The 18,618-nt window shown below is 39.6% G+C and overlaps 1 protein-coding gene across 1 annotated transcript in view; it reads left to right on the top strand.

Annotated features, from left to right (window-relative positions):
• Positions 1 to 18,618, top strand: part of zmat4a (zinc finger, matrin-type 4a) — a 165,518-nt gene that overhangs the window by 10,687 nt on the left and 136,213 nt on the right. The window contains exon 2 of the mRNA XM_042488865.2: positions 17,629 to 17,730. Within this exon, the coding sequence (XP_042344799.2) occupies positions 17,629 to 17,730 (102 nt within the window). The remainder of the gene's footprint in view (positions 1 to 17,628; positions 17,731 to 18,618) is intronic.

The raw sequence follows: 18,618 nt of genomic DNA, 5'->3' as shown, positions 1-18,618 counted from the left end.
GGACTGTTTAGTAATCCATCCATGATGAGGCAATGGTGGAAACTTGATAAATTGCAATCATAGTGTAATTAGATTAAAGTACAGTTGGGAAAGAAGAAGTCCTCCAACTTAACAACGAAACAACAAAATACATTTGTTTTTGCCTTTTAAAATTATCCATATGATCTCTTTTGAATGAAGTCCAAAACTATTACAAATTAGATGTAAGTGTTCATTTGTCTTTTCTAATATGTCACCAATACAGTTGAAGTGTGTTTAAGTTTGGGCTACAACAAGTACTTCGTTTAAGTTAAGGAACAGTCAGAGATGTGTTCAAATACACTGACATTTTAATTGTAGATTTTTACTCATGCTAGCAGCACTGCTCCAGGGATAACAGTGTCAATCTGTTGTTTGGTTGGTTAGTCCACCACTTTGGTTGAGACTGAAAAATCTCAACAGCTATTTCCATGAAATTTTGTAAAGACATTTGCAATAAATCCTACTAACTTTTCCTTGAACACCACGACAAGATTCACATTTATACTTTAGAGTGAATATCTCAACATCTATTTGATGGATTACCATGGAATTTACTACATTTATCCATGTTGTGATAGCCTTGGTGAGTGACTTTACATGTAGTACCATTGTAAAGATTTCAGATTCTCCAATACATTGATTTCTGACTAAAATATCTGCAACACTAATAGAGAGACGAAATTTTGTGTATCACAGATGCACAGGTGATCAATGACATAATCAAATTAGTGATCATATGCTGGAGACACAGTATTTCTACAGGGATAATACTGTAATTACTTACCTTCCGCTGTGTAACAAATGCTGTGTGGCTATGACATTTCAGTGTAAATACAAAGTTTGCTCTGTTGTGGCAGTTTTAGGCTCTCACTGTATTCCACTCAGGATTGAAGAGTGTTTGTCTCTCAGCACTACAGACAGTTTGACTTTTAGATGGCATCTTTCTCAGCCTGAGGATTCTTGCCTACGCTGGGTTTTACACTAATATCAGGCCCCAGAGAGCTGCATTGGAGGCCCTCCAAAATTCATGACCGACATGCTCACTTTATTCCTTATCATCATTCACTGTCAGCAACAGGTCAGCAAAGATAACAACCATTCATTTAAAAAGTACAATTCTCTGCCATTGTACCATATCAGTGATTGATTCTTTCTGCTGCGCTGGGCGTTTAAAACTCATCTGTTTCACTTGCAAAGTCAGGCGAAATGAGAAAAAATGGAGATGGTGTGGAGAGGACTTATTGAGAATATGAATAAATGGAGGACTATGAGGACCATGACCCCAGACAACTTAATCATCGCTCGCTGTATAGATTGCAAATTTTGTTTGGATGCTTTAATTTGCTACACATCAGCACTCTGACAAAAGTGGATGACATATTGATTTTAGAAATATACATCTGCATCTAAGGAGCTGCTCCATAGAGGTTTCATTTAAATTTTAACTACATTTCCTTTGTCAGCGCCAGGTTTTCAGGGACCGGCTAAGCTGGAAAATCTTCTCGAACAACATTCAGACTATCATGGAGCAGTAAGACTCTGCAGAGAAATCCAGAATAAATAAATTCTTTAGCAGCCCTGAACAGCAGCAGGGCTAGCAGCTCTTAAGAGTGATTTAGAGACCGCTTTAATGGAGTTGTGGTCTGGAAGGAACTACTGCATGACCACACTGGTCCATACTGGGTATTTAATGAAAAGGCCAGATCATCAAAATGTCATATTACCAGGGCATAGGATGTCTAACCCTGACTGTAAGCATAACTAAAACTATATATATAATCATTATGGACGGCTTTTTCAATGTGGTGATTCCAAAGACCGGTTAGACTGTGTATCATTGAGTCATGCTGATTTATTTTGTTTACCTTCACTATTACTGTCAGATAAAAGGTTAGCTGATGCCGCACGATGAGTGGTAAGACTGTTGGATTCTCTCTGTTAAGCATCTGCTGTTGTGATCATTTTCCAAAGCAATGGTTTGATGGATGGTTGATAGATTAGTAAGACAGTCAAAGGTTAGCTAGTCTGTCTTTATTAACAGCCCCCCAGAGTATTACTATTAAATTTCCAGCCAGCGCCAGCAATTTTGGTCATATTTACTAATCTTTCAAGTCCCCCAGAATATTTTGTGATATGTAAAAAATGAATACATCAAAGTAAAGATCAGATGCTCTGGTTTCATACAAACACACGAAAAACTGTTTATTCAAGCTTCTTCTATTCCTTTTTTATTAATACATGAATTTGTGCATTTTCATGAATTAGAAAAACAAACAACATTTTTGGACAAAAAGTGGATAAAAGAATGTTGAAGAATGTAATTTTCAAGAGCAAGATCTATATATAAAGTGGAACTTTCCCCAAAATGTCAGGAAGCACCATAGCCTTTAGAACAGTCAGCAGTAAGCATGGGAATAAATGACAAAATATTCTCTCTTGTTCCCTGATGATCTGAATAAGTCACTAAATGTGTCCCTTGTTGCTTTTAAAAAAGTAACGTCACTGAGATGGTCTGAGGAGCTGCTAAACAGGTATAAATTCAGCATGTTAGTAGTCATCTCTTAATGTTACCCTGGGACCTCGGATTGCTCGTTTGTTTTTGGACACAGAAATGTACGATAGTACAACATCCCTAACATCACCCCCCATAGTATATAACAATGAAGACACAGATTGTCAATGGCAGGGAAAGTGTTAAAAAGCTTTGTTTGCATCTCTTACCCTTACCTCCAGCCATCCAGCTATCCATCCATCCGCCAGAAAGAATCATCAAACTTTGCCTTTGACCGACACTGAGTCCTTGGTTTGTCTTTTCTGGTGGATACATTTTGACTTTTTAGTTCTGCTGGCAAGGCTGTTTTTCTGTGGGTCTGGTATAGCCTGCCATAATCACTCTGTACAATACCAAGCTGTAACCACATGCAATTCCCCTGCAGCCTCACAGAGGATAACTGCATCAACCTAGGTTGTTGCTGTGTGTAGTTTTCTTAACCCTCAAATCAAAACAGTTTTTTGTGATAAACTGAGTGGTTCAATACATGTGTTTGTGACTAGGGAGGCAATATGGTTGTTAAAGCCTCACTGTGTTCATTATTGTAGAAATCAGCTCTGTTTCTATTTACTGATCACTTTCCTGCTGCCACAGTGGAGCTCGGTTTTATTACAGTGTGTTTTACAGCGCATTTTATATTTTTCCCTCTCATGCCTGTCTGATGGGAGAGATGTGTTTTTTTTTATTTTTTCTTCATGGAACTATAATGTGTGTTAGGCAGTGATGTAGTACTTGAGATTGGTCTAGAGACCACTATTTAAAGGTCTTGTCTCGGAATCGACCCCAATTTTACTTATTTATGTCAAGATCATTGGCAAAGAGGACTCAATATTTTATTTCAAAAGCAGTGAAGACCACAAACTGGGGATATCAATAAACTGAGAAAAGGAAAATTCCTGGTATACTTACGCACTCTGTAATTGCAGTATGGCAATTAACAAGATTCATAAGGAGGAATCTCGTTTGATTTTTGTGGGTGTTTTCAAGGGAATGTGAATCTTTCAGATCAGTTTCAGGGGTGTCTGTGGTTTGAATGACCAATGTTTGGTCCTAAGCATTTCCTGCAGTGTGGTGGTTTCACTGGTTTGGTCTTGTCTTGGTTTTGCCCTGCCTTGGTTTTGGTCTTTATTCAGTCTCAAACCCTCAATGTATTGGTCTTGATACACTCTGGTCTTGGTCATGATTTGGTCTTGGTGTAGGTGGTTTTATATAAAACACTGGTGTTTGGGGCTTTAAGTGCTGCCAAAACGCAGGTCATGTAAAATGCTTTTCCATTCACATGTGCTAGTTTGGCTTGACTCGGGTTTGACCTTGACCTTTTTTTTTTCATGTGGGGAAATAGAATATTGGCACATAATCCAGCTGCTTTTCATACACATTTTTTCCAGTGCTTGAAGATCCAATTATTATTAAAGCCGATGTCATGCAAGGGAACCATTGAAAAGAAATGGAAAGGTCAAAGTTGTCATTTTGACATTTAAGGTGTGTGGATGATTCACGCTGTCAACTCATGAGAAACATGCAAAAAAAAAAATTGCACCTAAAAAATTGCTGGTAGCTGTGTCTGAAATACTTCTGATTTTCTTATTTGCAGTACTTGTATTCTCTAAATAATGATGATGAAGCCCATCTGACGTTACCACAACCCAGTTGGAGGCAGTTGTGCACGCTTTGTCCTGACTTTGGAGATGGTACATCTTGGGTGCCACTCGGCAAAACTGGGTGTGTTAAACTGGTAATGAAAACACAAATATGCATAGCATGACTTTCTGTGGCCAAAAGTGCTAATGGAAAAGCTCCATTGTACTGTTCCTGAACACATGCTGCATAGGCGCCTATAGAGCACATGCAGCTTACACTATGTCCCCTGTGTAGAGACGGGGTTAAAATACTACCAATGCAAACTAAACATTTCACTGTGCTGCTGCTTCTCATTATCAGCTTTCCACGAAGCAGCTATGAGAAAAGCAATTTATTTGTTAGCAGAGCTGTGTTGGCAGTGTCATTGTTCAGTAAAAACTGGTCAAGATATGAAGATATCATGTGCTATTCTCTCCAAAGATTAGTTCTAAATATTGTTAAAAAGAATAGGAAATGAAGAAATGGCCACGGTAGGTTGGTTAAATGGAGATCTGCGGATGGCAGGCTGCTCTTTTGAAACAAGTGAACCTTCAACTCTTTACTTTGTCACGCTGTCATATAGAAAACCATGTTCACAGTTGCTCACAGCTCGACTCATTGCGAGTCCTACAAATTCCACGATCCTGAACATTTTTTATTATTATCAAAATTATGTTAGTAGCTGAGAGGTCAAAACTCGGTCATTTTGTAATCAAGTGCCCGTGGAGAAAGGCTTTGTAACTATCACCCTTTTGACTGCAAATATGTCCTATCAGATCTGACTTGTAAAATTTGTAGTCAGGCGAAGTCCTAACAGCCACCAATAACTCACGCTGGCTTGGTTCTTCAAGTGTCATGAGAAATATGCAGACTATGAGTCTTTTTTTTTTTAACAGGACCTCATTATGACTTTTACTGCGTTGAGCGCTTCAGCAGTTCTTTGTGACAGTAGCTCAAAGCCACGTCTTCCCAGCACTCCTCTCTCAAGCTGATACTCCTAATGTGTTGAGCCGTTATGATTAATTGCCAGTTTTACAACTTGTAATACTGCATATGGAATGAATGACCAACTTCTGATTTATGAGTTACCACAATACTGTGCGTGTGTAGTCATCATTCTCCATTAACCAGGTTTATACTTTGTTGAAGGTTACTTTATTCTGGGAATTGAGAGGCAGTTTGGATCATTATTTTTCAGATGGGTTGTTATTTTTCTTTAAAATTGTTTTAATTAGCAGTATTAGTCAATCTGAGGAAATCCCAACTGAATAGCCTAAAGTACTGAAAAACAGCTAATGCACTGAATTAATTGCTATCATAAATGTGGTTCTACATATGATCCATGTATTTACTTATTGATATTTTAAGTGCCAGTTTTTACCACGGGTTTACAGTCACTGTGCTTCAAAATTCCTGCATTTATACTGTAAGAATGCATAAATAAGAATTACAAGTGAAGCAGCACGGTAGTGCTAATTTTGGCTGCTGTTTTAGATTTAGTATCAGTCTTTGGACAATAAAGTTTATTAGTTTTAGTCATATTTTAGCCACTTTTGTCTTTCATAGTTTAGTCAGTTTTTGTCCAATGAACAGAAGGATTGTCTCCTTAAATTTAGTCTTTAATTTTTACAATGTGGGCTTAAAGGCTCATTTTCACTCTCTTTCCTGACATTTTGGATTCTCTTCTCTCCACACATGATTTCCTGTCATTGAATGGCTGCCCAGTGCCCAGTGAATACTAATTCATCCAGCTGGCATGCAACACGCTCAGTCCACATAAAGTTTACTCAAGAACATTTTCTCCCGAGCTCTGACAGGGAGTGCTTTCCTTTTCCACAATGCATCATTGCTAATCTGACTTTCCACTATAATGGAAATCGTATTTTAAATCTCATGCAATGTGTCAGTTTATTTCAAATTATTAAGTTAAATAAAACCATGTAGCTGCTTAATAACACATTATATTATGAATTCAAATTATTGTTCTACAGTATGTAAACCTTATTGCTTTAATCCAAACACCTGAGGGACATTCATTGGCTCCAAGGACTCACGAGTCAAGAGCAAAAGCCCTATCTAAGCTGCTGTATAATTTATAGACCTGTTTAATACTGCCTAAATTAAAGTCTCTTTGTCATGAATTATATAAGGTCCTCTATCTCCTAAATTCAGTAATGACCCAGTGAAAGTGGTGCTGTCGGAGTGCTTTAGGAAGACCTAACACCAGTGGAATATTACCTTGATTTTAAAGTGTCTTGTCCGATCAGTTATCCCACTAGGCATATTTTGTCTTTGTAGTTGCAAATCAGTTTTCTTCACACTTTGAGGCTCAGTTGTGTTTATGTATTATGGTATGGAAATTACCAGTGATAATGTTTCACATGTAGGATTCCTGTTTACTGTTGAACCCCTGTCTTAGCTTTGACACATAAATAGTGGTTGCTGCTACCTACACAGTGTGAAATTAACAGTGAAAATGATGAATAAACTGAAAATTAATTGTATATTTGTCTAATTACAGACTTTAAGCTTTGTTTTTGTGAATCGTTGGTACACTTGGAGTGGTACCACTGTGGCCAGACATGCACAGTGCACATAGACTTGGAAAAAGAGTGGAATAAAGTGTTCAGGGCTCGTGTCAGTCATGACCTTTAAAATACCTCTTTTCCTCTCTTTTTAAAGCACTGTGCTGTGCTGCAGCTCTCTGACAGTTTAATGATGGAGAGAATAGTCTGGGGCTGATCTGCCACAACAGCTTCTCACAAGAGGAATCGGAGGTCTCTGTGTGGGAGGTGCTGAATCACCCCAAATGAATATAGTAGCACTTTAAATCAAATTAGCTAAGGAGGAGACACATTTGGTTTTCATATTGCTCCGGTTAGAAGATCATCGCTCAATGTAGTGTGTGTTTTACAAAGTTGTGTTTTCTCTATTTTAAGCCAAGGTAACAGCAGTCTGTAGGGATGACAATGTTCAGCCAATAGTTGCCTGAAGAAAATGTTGACATTGTACATTTCTACAAACTATTGATTACTTGCATTTGTATGTTTCAGATGTATCATATCAACATTTCTATAGTGATAAATGTATGAGCTGACTTATCATCCGGTTGGTGGAAGGGATGGTGGATGGTATGTCACTTTGGTGCCTGTCCAGCCTCAGACTACTGTTTGAGACCAACAAACAACAAGACTAGTTGTTTTATTAGTGAGTCATCAGTATGTTTTCAGTGGCTTTTTAATCACCAAACATGGTTGTTTTCAGCAACACCATCGGTGAAAGTGTCACGAAAGCAAGATATTGCAGCTTTTGCGGAATAGTGCTACAAAGTGGTTGTTTTAAATGAAAAATACAGCATTTCCTACTATTATTATGCCACTTTATTATTTATTTTTTTTGCCAAGACATTGCTATGTTTTCCGCCGGGATTTGTAGAAATGTACAATGCCGTATGTACAGTTTATTCTGGCAAATAGGTTGCAGTGCTGGTTGGTTGTTCGATCCACCACTTTGTCCAGAATCAATGTCTTGACAACCATTGGATGAATTACCATGAAATATTCTAGTCATGGCCGCCATAGGATAAATTCCAATGACTCTTCTGATCCTCTGACCCTTTGTAATCACCACCAGCAGGTTGACTTAAATGGTCTCGAGTGACATATCCCAAAAGTGATAGGATATATTGCCATAACAATTTGGTCTTCTGCCTTTTTAAATGACTAACAATTTTCACTTATGCTATGAAATATCTCTGCATCTGTGGCAAGAAATGAAACAGACATTAATGGTTTCTAGATGTTAATTCCTAATGACTTGGTGATCCCTGGACTTGTCATATAGTGCTATCAGTAAGTTAGCATTTTTAATTCAAGGGGAAATGCCTTAACAACTACTGAATGGGTAATTATGGAATTTGGTATACATTTATTTGTGTTTCCCACAGTAATAACTTTGGTGTACCCCTAACTTTTCATCCATGTGCATTATATGGTCAAAATTACAATTTGTTGAATACATATGACGAAATACCTGCAAAACTTACTGAACTTACTGAAAACTACTTACTGAAATGTGGAAGTTAGTGTATAACTCAATGCATCGCAGGGCCTAAGTTCAGGAATCCTTAAACAACTGATCATATGATGTCCTACGAACTAGCTTCCCATGAATGATGTTATGTACTTAACATAAAATGTTACTTAATTAACATGAAGTTACAGAGGTTAGAATTGAGAAAAAAGATGGTGAAGACATATCGTAAAATGCCTCAAACTTAACGCGGTTCCAAACTTTTCCCAGTCTCCAGGGAAAAGTCCCTTTGTTTTTTAACCCATCTAACTTGCTTCCTTACTGGGACCAATCAGGACCTCTTCCTTCTCAGGTCAGCGCATTGGTCACATGATTGCAGCCTTCCAAAATACTTGGGTTGTCCATGCATTACTGGCTTATGATTATGTGGGGTATGCACAAATTTTGGTGCATTACTTTGTGTAGGAAAAGTGCATGAGAACAGCCTGCCTAAGTAAGCCTTCAACCTTCAATATCCACAAAAAGCTTTTGAATAAGAACTGTTAATTAATCCACACACGAAATAAAGGCACAGAATTGACACAGAACAGGACTGTGCTGATCTGAGCTTGTGCACAATCCAATGATCTTTGAGCTGTGTCTTTTGATTATGAATGTTGCAACTTCTGTTCAGTCACGCACAGTCAAGATGAAGAAGTGTCTCTAAAAGAGACACATTCTGTCTGGGCTGTATAAAGACTTGCCATGCACTGTGGGATTTTTTTCGTACTTTTTATAGGACTTTTATTAAGAGCACAATCTGTTGGTATGATGGACAAGGAGGTAAAAATAGGATCCTATTTGAAAATGTGCCTTCCTTTCTGCTCTGTCAGTCTTCTCATGTGGTGACAGCAACTATGTCTCGTGGAACAGGTGATCAGAACAGTCAAAGGGTGGACCTATTGGAAAGGGCATAATTAGTGCAGTTCATCTATGTGGGCGTTCGTCAAGCTTCCCAGCTTAACACCCTCCCTAATGAATTAAAACTGACCTTTCATGGCTGCTGGGCACTCGCTGTTGTGACCTCCCTTTTATCTTTCTTCCTTCCCTCCCACTGTTTCATCAGTTTCCTATCCCACCCCCAGCCTCAGGCTTCCAGCCCAGCGCAGCTTGCCCGGGCCGATTTGCTGGCGGCTCGTCATGGTCAAAAACAGCCGATAAACAGTGTTGACTAGGTGTGAGAAACAAGCTGGCTTCCCGCTCATTTTATTGTCAACACGAGGCACGCTGCATTGTTCCCTCTGTGACTTTACCGCCCTGTGTTTCTCCTTCACCAAAGTGGCAATATGACTTCTGTAATGAGCTCACTGTGGTGTTTGGAGAGAGTAACACTGTTAACAACAGCTGCTCTGATCAGATATTGATGATTGAATTGTGTAGACAACCCCCTGCTGATTTACAACGCGGTGCTTTCCCTTATCCAATTACAGTGGGTGAAAATTAATATTTTTCTCTGCATCTCATTTAGAAGAGAGTCAACCTCTTGCAATTACAGCGGTGTATCTGACAGTAAAATCCATTAGCTTAATGAATTGATTGCCAAGGAAAAGGACATGTTAATTCAGTAAGCGGCGGTTTCTCTTTGGAGAGCTATACTTCACACTCAGCAGGACTTTTCATGGTTTCCTTCCTGCGCTGCTGAGTGATAGACACATGAAAAAAGTGATGCTGTCAGGGTCAAAAGCTCAGTTTGGTTTATTACAACTTGGGTCTTTTTTTTGTAGTTTTGGCCATCGTTCCTTTTCTCAACTAGTTAATTGTGAGGTGAAGTAGCTGAAGTACTACAGATGAACAGGACAATGTAAATTCTAAAGATTATTTTAGGATAGACTACTTAGGTTCATGTTAAGATTAATTTAGGCAAGTCTAAGTTTGAATCACTTCCAACTTGTTTAAAAAAAGCTTATAATTATAAACCTTGATATGGTTTTTGTGTTGTAATTATCTTGAACTTGGCAAGTTCTGCCTGTGCTGCATATTTTCTCATTAGTCCCTGTCAGACCAGCAGGATGCTGAGTCAAAGCAGATCAACAACACAAGGTCATCAGTCAGTCATCCTTCACATTGCGCCCCAATTTCTGTGTGCTATGCTTTGCTCTTGAGAGTTTCTTTAGAGAAAGTAGGGGAGATAAAAGCTGTATGTGTTGTAATGTCCAAATGTTTGAGTCTAACCTTATTTTAGCTATCCCAGGGTTTACTCTGCATTCATTAATTTATTGTGGCCAGCTATGATATGCGAACATATGTTGCCTCATATTGATTTTATATGTTTAGAGCTGGACAGTTCTTTATGAGCGCAATTGGATTGGTTATCATCACACTCTCAGAGCGCAGAGCATACTCTGGACACAGATGGAGCTGCAGACTACCAGGCGCAGAGAAAGTGAAACTTGTTATGCTAGGTATAAAAGTCTGCAGCAGCTGCTCCTCCCCTCTATTGATCGCATCAGCTCTGACTGTACCAACAGATCAGTTGACCCTTTGAAAGTGTAAAAGAGCGGCAACATTAAAATATTTGATCACCATTCAAACAACGGGAGTGCTAAACCAGAAGTCAGCTGCTCCCACGTTGGAAGTCTCTCGTACGCGTGCTCTATGGGTTCCATAATGCGGAAGATATGGTTGCTTTCATACCGTGGAAAACCAAGCATTTTTTTGCTTTATGTGCTGCTGAGCAGCTCTCATAAGAATGAACAGGGCCCTGCCTCCATGGTGGTATCCAGGTTTTATACATCCATGCTCAAACTCCTTTAACTGCTGCTGCCTTTGCAGACCAGCGAAAAATGTTCAAATTTAGAGAGAGGACACTGAAAAATAATTATAAAAAAATAAAAAATAAAAAATAAATAAAAAAAGGGCCCACACACAAGATACCCTGTCATACTTTTAAAACAATTAGTGTGATTAATACAATGTTATCAGGACTGACAGAAATGATGGACAAAATCCATAAAAATAATTAATAAGCCATAATAATTCTTCCAGCGCTGTGCACTCTGCAGTAACTGTAAAATAAGCTCCCATGATTACTGGCTTTGTATGCAGACAAAAGTATGGTTCAGAGGTCACATCTGGACAATGGAGACAACTGAAAGCATCTTGGTCTCCAGCTTGATGCACTATTGAGACATAGTGGGGAATTAAATAAACACACAAACTGTGTCTTTATCTGTTTATTTCACATTGCAAGGTCATGACAGTTCAGTCTCAAACTCAAACTGGAAACTCAGAGTTAACAATGAAAGAACTAGGAATGAACTCTTCCTCTAGCTGTGGGAAATATAATCTAAGATTGGACTTGTTTTTCCCAAGCTGCTGCTGCTGCTGCTGCTGCTGCTGCTGCTGCTGATGTTGCGGCTGATGCTACTGTTTCTTAACAGAATTTAGGGTGATTAATCATTCATTTCTAGCATCTGTGCACCCTCACTAAAACAGGCAGTGGGCCCAACAAACTGATGGAGCTCTCATTTATGTTGTTTGTCCTGTAGACTCAAAACAGGTACGGGACCGCTCTCAACTGATTACAGCACTGAGGAGGAGAGCGGCGTCACTGATTTATTTATATGCCTCTTCTTCCATCTGCAGACACATCGCCCGCTGACATGTTTTATCTCTCTCCAGCCGGTCTGGCCGTGGCCTCTGGGCTGCACGGTACCACCGAGCAGAGGGGCAGTAGCTCAGAGGCAGAGCACGTCCTGCTGTAACTCATGATCATGCCATGCCCTCGAAAGGTGACGCTTAATGCTAAAGATGAAAAGCAAAAGTCTTCAACTTGAAAGTCATCCTGCTGTTACAGCAAGTAATAGCAGCACAATAAGGCCAAATGTATGTTTGGGATAATTCGGCTTGTCACGATAATTATGTTATCGATATACTGTACGATTTCCTGATGTGTTTGCCATAATAAACAGCAGGGTTTTTTCCCAGGCCATTATATGACTTGGGTGCAGCAATCCTCCAGTTTTTTCACCTAAAAGATGACACAGTGTAGCTCATTGATAGCCTGCTGCTGCACTTTTGGAGCGGTAGAGGCAGAGTGCATATAAGCCAAAAAAAAAATGTTTGTAGTTTTATCCTCTAACATCTTCCTTAGAAAACTTTCCATTCTGTTTTGTTTGCTTGTGTGTATGCTTTGTATCACTCTGTGACCATTTGACTCTCAGCAGCAGTTTGTAGACTTTGACTCACTTGAAAGATAATTGATCACTCAATCCGATCATAGCTTATCAGATCGAGGGGCAGCAAATACAGATGCTAGGGAATGCAGACTTTTAGACCTAGCGCAATTAAGGGTTAAGTTTCCCTTTTACTGTGAGTGGCATCCTGCCGTTCTGTCTGTGCCCAGAGTAGCTCTGTGCCCCGAGAGTGTGGTGCAGTAAACTACCAAATGGTGTATATTTTCTAATAGTGCTCAGAATGAACTGTCCAGCTCCAAAAATAGAAAATCAAAATGTGGCTAGATGTGATGTTCCTGGAGCTTCACTAAGCTTGTCTATTAGTTGCAAGAGGCATCACTTGGTTTTGTTTTTGTTGGCCAAATTTTGTATTAACTCTCAACCTTAACATTATTAGGCTACTCCTATAAAGAAGCTATAATTTTGCTTTCTTTTATACATTTACAGATGTTAATTACCTTAAAACAAAACATGTGAAATATTTTTTTATTGTCTAATTCTGATGTCTGAATATTCTGAAGAATACAAAGTTCATTGCACTTTGAAAGGATGAACTTACTACTATGATATTATCATACAAGTGGCATGAAATGGTCTCAAAATAACAATAATATTGTTTATTAAAATTATTTCTGAGACAAAAAAACAACAGAAACAAATAGTCCAACAAAAGTAGTAATCATTACAGGCCTAAAGGTGATTTTGGAAAGAAATTGCCAACACATATTTGACATAGCACCAAATACATAATGCAAAGCAGTAATAATAGATGTTTTTGCCTCATGGAGGCAACAAGCTGTAAACACTGATGTATTAGTCATGAAGAGGGTGGCCATTTATCTGTTAATTGCTCCACTAAGTTCATCAGCTTATCGCAAACTTTGTTGACAGCACTTTTGGTTAAAAATTAGTGTCTGCTGCCAAAACAGGGTTGATGAAAGTAGTGTGAAGCAAAAAGTTGCAGGCCTTAAAACCAAAACAGTTAGCTGAAAGACATTGAAACACTCCATAGAGCTGTGGGGAACCGGAGAGATGGTGATATCTCGACTCCTTTCACATGACACACACTTCTTCATCTACTCTGAATATATCAAATTATTGATGAGTGCAGCTTTAATGATCATCACAGCATTGCCTACACAGCATATATTTCAAGGAATATTCTGCCTCAGCAGAGACCAAATGTCCTCTGACATTTAGTCCTGACTGTGGGTCAAGCTCCAAACATGCTGTTTCCTACTCTTTCTCTAACTTTCATTAGATTATTGCCTTTTGTTATGGTGCTGCTACCTGATGAGAAGGTGACTGACAAAGTATAAAGTTTTAAGTATATTTAGGGACACTTTTCTGCCAACAGCTTCAGGCTCTGTTTGAGTTTGGGTTTGGTTATATAAGTCCACCAGGTGCGAGCATGGAAATCATGAGTTAGGCTGTGTGTGTGTGTGTTTGTGTGCTTGTGCATGTGTATCTGTTTGTCCACAGCTAATCTTGCATACTGCCAGACTGGTCAGCCTAATAATTTTTATGCACATTTATGACTCTATGCTCAAGGACCTCTCATGATTGCAGTGATTCATAAATGCTAAAAAAACCCAAAACTGTTTAATTGACTATTTTATAGCGTTATTGACTGGTGGGTCCTCACTTCTCTTAATTGGTCGCTACCAGTGGAAGTCCTCAACAAAATCAGGTCGCAAAACCATGCAGCAAAAGGCATCAGAAATGGTCTTGGCTAAAAACAACAACCCTTAGCATTTGTTGCAGGCAATATTTTGGCCTCTATTCTAGAAAAGCTGATTTTATTTTTTTAGTAATCTCAACTTTAAAATACCTGTTGTTATGCGTGGGCAATATATTGAGTATACTTAAGGTTTTGCAGCTTTTTCCACGTGGTATGTATACAATGAATATTGAAAAAACTGGCACTTTGTTTTTATAAGTCACTGGTGTTTCAGTTCTCTTGCTCTCTCCTAAGGCTCTCTCTCTCTCAGACACGCACACAAAGCAGGGCTTTTGCAGAGCTCCACACCATTTTGCGACCATGGAGCACTGCTGCGATTTGTCAGTCAGTCATTTTCTGTAACCGCTTGTCCTCGTAAGGGTCGCGGGGGGGCTGGAGCCAATCCCAGCTGTCATCGGGCGGAAGGCGGGGTACACCCTGGACAGTTCGCCAGACTATCGCAGGGCCGACACATATAGACGAACAACCATACACACTCACAACCACACCTAAGGGCAATTTAGAGTCATCAATCAACCTGAGCTGCATGTCTTTGGACTGTGGGAGGAAGCCGGAGACCCCGGAGAGAACCCACGCGGACACGGGGAGAACATGCAAACTCCACACAGAAGGGCCCCCGCCCGGACCGAACCCCGTTCCAACCGGGATTCGAACCAGGGACCCTCTTGCTGTGAGGCAACAGTGCTAACCACAAAGCCACCGTGCCGCCCTGCTGCGATTTGTAAATACTATAAATATATGAACTGAAAAGCTGTTACTTTGTTTCCAGGTTACAGAGAATAAATCATCAGGTTTAACGCCGCTGCGGTAACAGTCTAACTTACTGAGCAGTAGTGGTGGTGTTGTAAGCAGGTGAGGTGTGTGTTTGTTTTTGCAGAGCTCTGATCGTGACTATTTAGTCACATTCTGCAACTTACAGATATTTAATGTAATATTTGAACTGGGGAGCTGTTAGTTTGTTGTCCGTTCACAATGAAAGAATCCTCACGGTTAAAGGCACCGCAGTATTTTTTTAACTGTCTGCTAACGCAACCATCCAGCTATTGATCGGAAGCTTCAAGTCCACAGCAACAACACTTTTGGCCGAGACGAGCCAGGCCCTTTCAAAATAAAGTACCATGGGTCCCGCTTTGATGTATTTGATTATAGAAATACTTTTAAAAATATCATTACAAAAGAACATTTAACTTACTCATAAGTGTATTTTATTATATGTTATTTTAATAGTAGTGTGTTTAACTTGCTCAACTATGAGCAAATACTCATAGTTGAGCATCCCTTAAAGCTGCACGATGATCCAAAAACTAAACCAAACTATTAAACTTTAAAATATATTCATTTAACATGTATGCCTTTTACTTGCTGGCTATGTGTAATTTTTCTGCACCTGTAGCTCCTGACAGAAACAACTTGTTGGAAGTGGCTCAGAAGGCATAATTTATTTCCCAGCTTACAGTTTATAACATCCAATTTGAACATCATTGAACGACAACAGAGGCTTATGTACTTAATGTCAAAAATGTATTGGTGTATCCACGAACAGGACTCAGTCAGTTTAAGAAATGAATTTTGAAGAGTCTGAAATCACTCAGCCATTTCTGCCATACCAGTTGGTATTCATGAAGAGTTAGCAAAGCGTGTTGTAGTTTGTCTGCCTGTGCACAGCCTCAACTACAAGCTACATGTCTGTGAAGATCTGATGGTCACATTTTGTCTGGAAAAAATTTGAAAGCATCATTTATAGGCAGAACGCAACACACCACAACAAAATTTAGCCCTAAAAGTTGTTTGCTGCCGGTCATTTTGTCTCCTTTCATCGTGAAGAATATTCAAACAGGTTGGAGAGCGTCTGCCTCTATACCCACATGACCTCGGGTCTCATCTGTCCTGCTGCTGCTAATGAAGACGTGCCTGTGTAAATGAGGATGAGTTGAGCCTGACTGCTTCCAAATATGAAATGTGAGCCCCTAATGGAAACCGGGCTGAATTAGTAATAGAAAGCAGAGATAGCTCAGCTGTGTCCGCAGAAAAGGAAATAAAAGCTTTTAGCAGCAGTCTCTCTCTAAATCCCCATCCCTCCGACGCTCAGCGAGAAGCTCAGTCATATATTTTAATGAATTTCCAGGAAAAAAACTTTCAGCGCGATCTGTCGCTCTTATTTATTTATCGTCCTAAAATATAATTTTGGCTTCATGGCTTCAAGTTTTAGTGGCATGTTTGATATGAACTGGTTTTTCTGACTCATTGCTTGCAAAAGCTGCTCAGCATCTGTCACTAACTCAAATGCTTGAGGTAATGAAATATTGATTAACAGCGACGAAAGTACGAAATGAGATTGTTGTTTATTTGCTCTATTACATCTTGGTTGGTTTGTCTTCGCTCCCTGCAGACCCACAAAGCAAGGCTGCGTGATAGTAACAACCAAAGTCACATGGCTTTTTTTTGTGTAGATAGTAAATCTTGTGGACATTATTGATAACAATTTCCTTTTCAGCACTTTTGTGGTAATTGAATGAGGTCCAGCATGGTTTAGACATGCAGTTTAACAAAACCACAGATTTTATAGTCAACATTTGTGGTGAATCATGCTTTCAATGGGCACGCTTAACCGGTAGACTGCCAGTTATTTTTTTTCAGGATTGAGTTTTGCGCTGTGCAAAGTTTCAGAAAACGATTCACTCCGTCAGCCCGCCAGCCAATCCCTCCCTGTCCCCTCGTCATACGCGCACACTCACTTGCGCCCGTTTCACATATGACGCAGAAGCAGTGCATGAAGGCAACCTCACCAAACTGCATCGTGTTGAATGCTCATGGTGTTTACATAAGCAGCATGGTGGCTGCAACTTTTCTGCAGAGCTGCATGCTACTGAGAGTACTGTAGTTTCACATTTATAACTGCATATTCCACACATTTTTCAAGTCCTGCAAGCTCCTCCAAGCATTATCAACAATAAAATGCCTTGTGTCAACAAGTAATGGGATTCTGTCAACAGAGACGTTGTCAGAGGACTTTTATGTTGAAACGGTAGGAGTGAAGCTTGAGTAAAACAGACAGCTTTGTATTTCCTCATGTCTGTGGCAGAGAGAGACTTTTGAACTGCAGTAAAAGGTGACATGGAGTCAATATAATTATCCAAACACCAATATAGATATCTACTGCTTTTTTGCCGTTGCCGCTTGCCGATTAAGCATACATTCTTCATAGATCCTAGCTCCTTGATTTTGCGCTAAAAGTGGTTCCTTTGGAGGGTCCAAGGTCTACCAGTCTAGAACATAATGCAGCAAAAATATCCCTTGAAAAAACATCTCACAACTCTGACTGTGAAACATGCCGATTTTTGTTAATAGAAATGTATTTTCTATTTCTAAAAGGGTCGCCATTGTGTGTTCAGATCGTGTCCACAGAGTGCGTCCAGCTCAGTAACATGTTTCTTTGTCTCTCCCTCCAGATGAAGTCAACAGAGGTGGACCAAGGGCTTTTCACAGACAGCTACTGCAAAGTGTGCAGCGCTCAGCTCATCTCCGAGTCCCAGCGGGTCGCCCATTATGAGGTGAAGACGCCCCCTCACATTACCTCACATGACTCTGATACACCACACTCTTTTGTTGTTAATGAAAGGCCTGGGGTCAGCCTGTTTTGGCTCTCCTCCCCCAGAGACACTTGGCTGATCTATACACCTGAGCCCTGCAGCTGACATGCTGTCAGTACACACACAGCACACCTGAGTTTACCCTGGTCTTTTTTCAGCAAACCTCATCAGAGAATTACAGAGGATGTGAAGGAATAATAACAGAACATTGAACCTAATATATTATTTATGTGATATGCATGCATAATTTCTGAAACATAGATGATAAAGGTGCTGTGTAATGCTGTGTAATGCTTTTAACAGCAATAGATTATAGGCATGCTCAGTGTGACTCATAAGAGTGAACAAGCAAAGATATCACTAGGCGAGTGTCCATTAAAACTCAAAATGCCCAATTTGAATTTGCGAATATAAAATAATGGAATAAAAAAAAGTTGCTATACTCGCATGTGGTGATACTTGAGACAATTTGAAAAACTGCAATGGAGATGCTTTTTTTTGCTTCTGTTGATCACATGATGTACAACAAAGAGTGTCGGTAGGAAGTGGCTCCATGATGCAGCAGGCGCTACAAGGGATTACAGCTCTTTAAAAGTTCAGCGGATCGTCCGAAAGTTATAAATCCACAATTCCTCTGTGAAATCGTGGACGATCATCTCCCAGAAATCCCTTATACGTGGCCGCTCCCACGTTTAAGGGGATTGCCTTTTCATTATCGCTCACATAACACACCTACATCACCTTTGATTGTAAATAATGGCATCTAGTATGGTGGCTGCAATAGAAATAAACCTGCTAATGTTTTTCACATCCATTACCGTGATTCTAGGAATGTTATCGTGACAGGAG

Source organism: Plectropomus leopardus, chromosome 4 (genome assembly GCF_026936395.1).
Source record: "Plectropomus leopardus strain MGB_pleo_1.0 chromosome 4, ASM2693639v1, whole genome shotgun sequence".
In the NCBI taxonomy this organism is placed as follows: domain Eukaryota; kingdom Metazoa; phylum Chordata; class Actinopteri; order Perciformes; family Serranidae; genus Plectropomus; species Plectropomus leopardus.
Note: the sequence above shows the minus strand (reverse complement) of the source record. Positions and strands in the feature narration are given on the sequence as shown.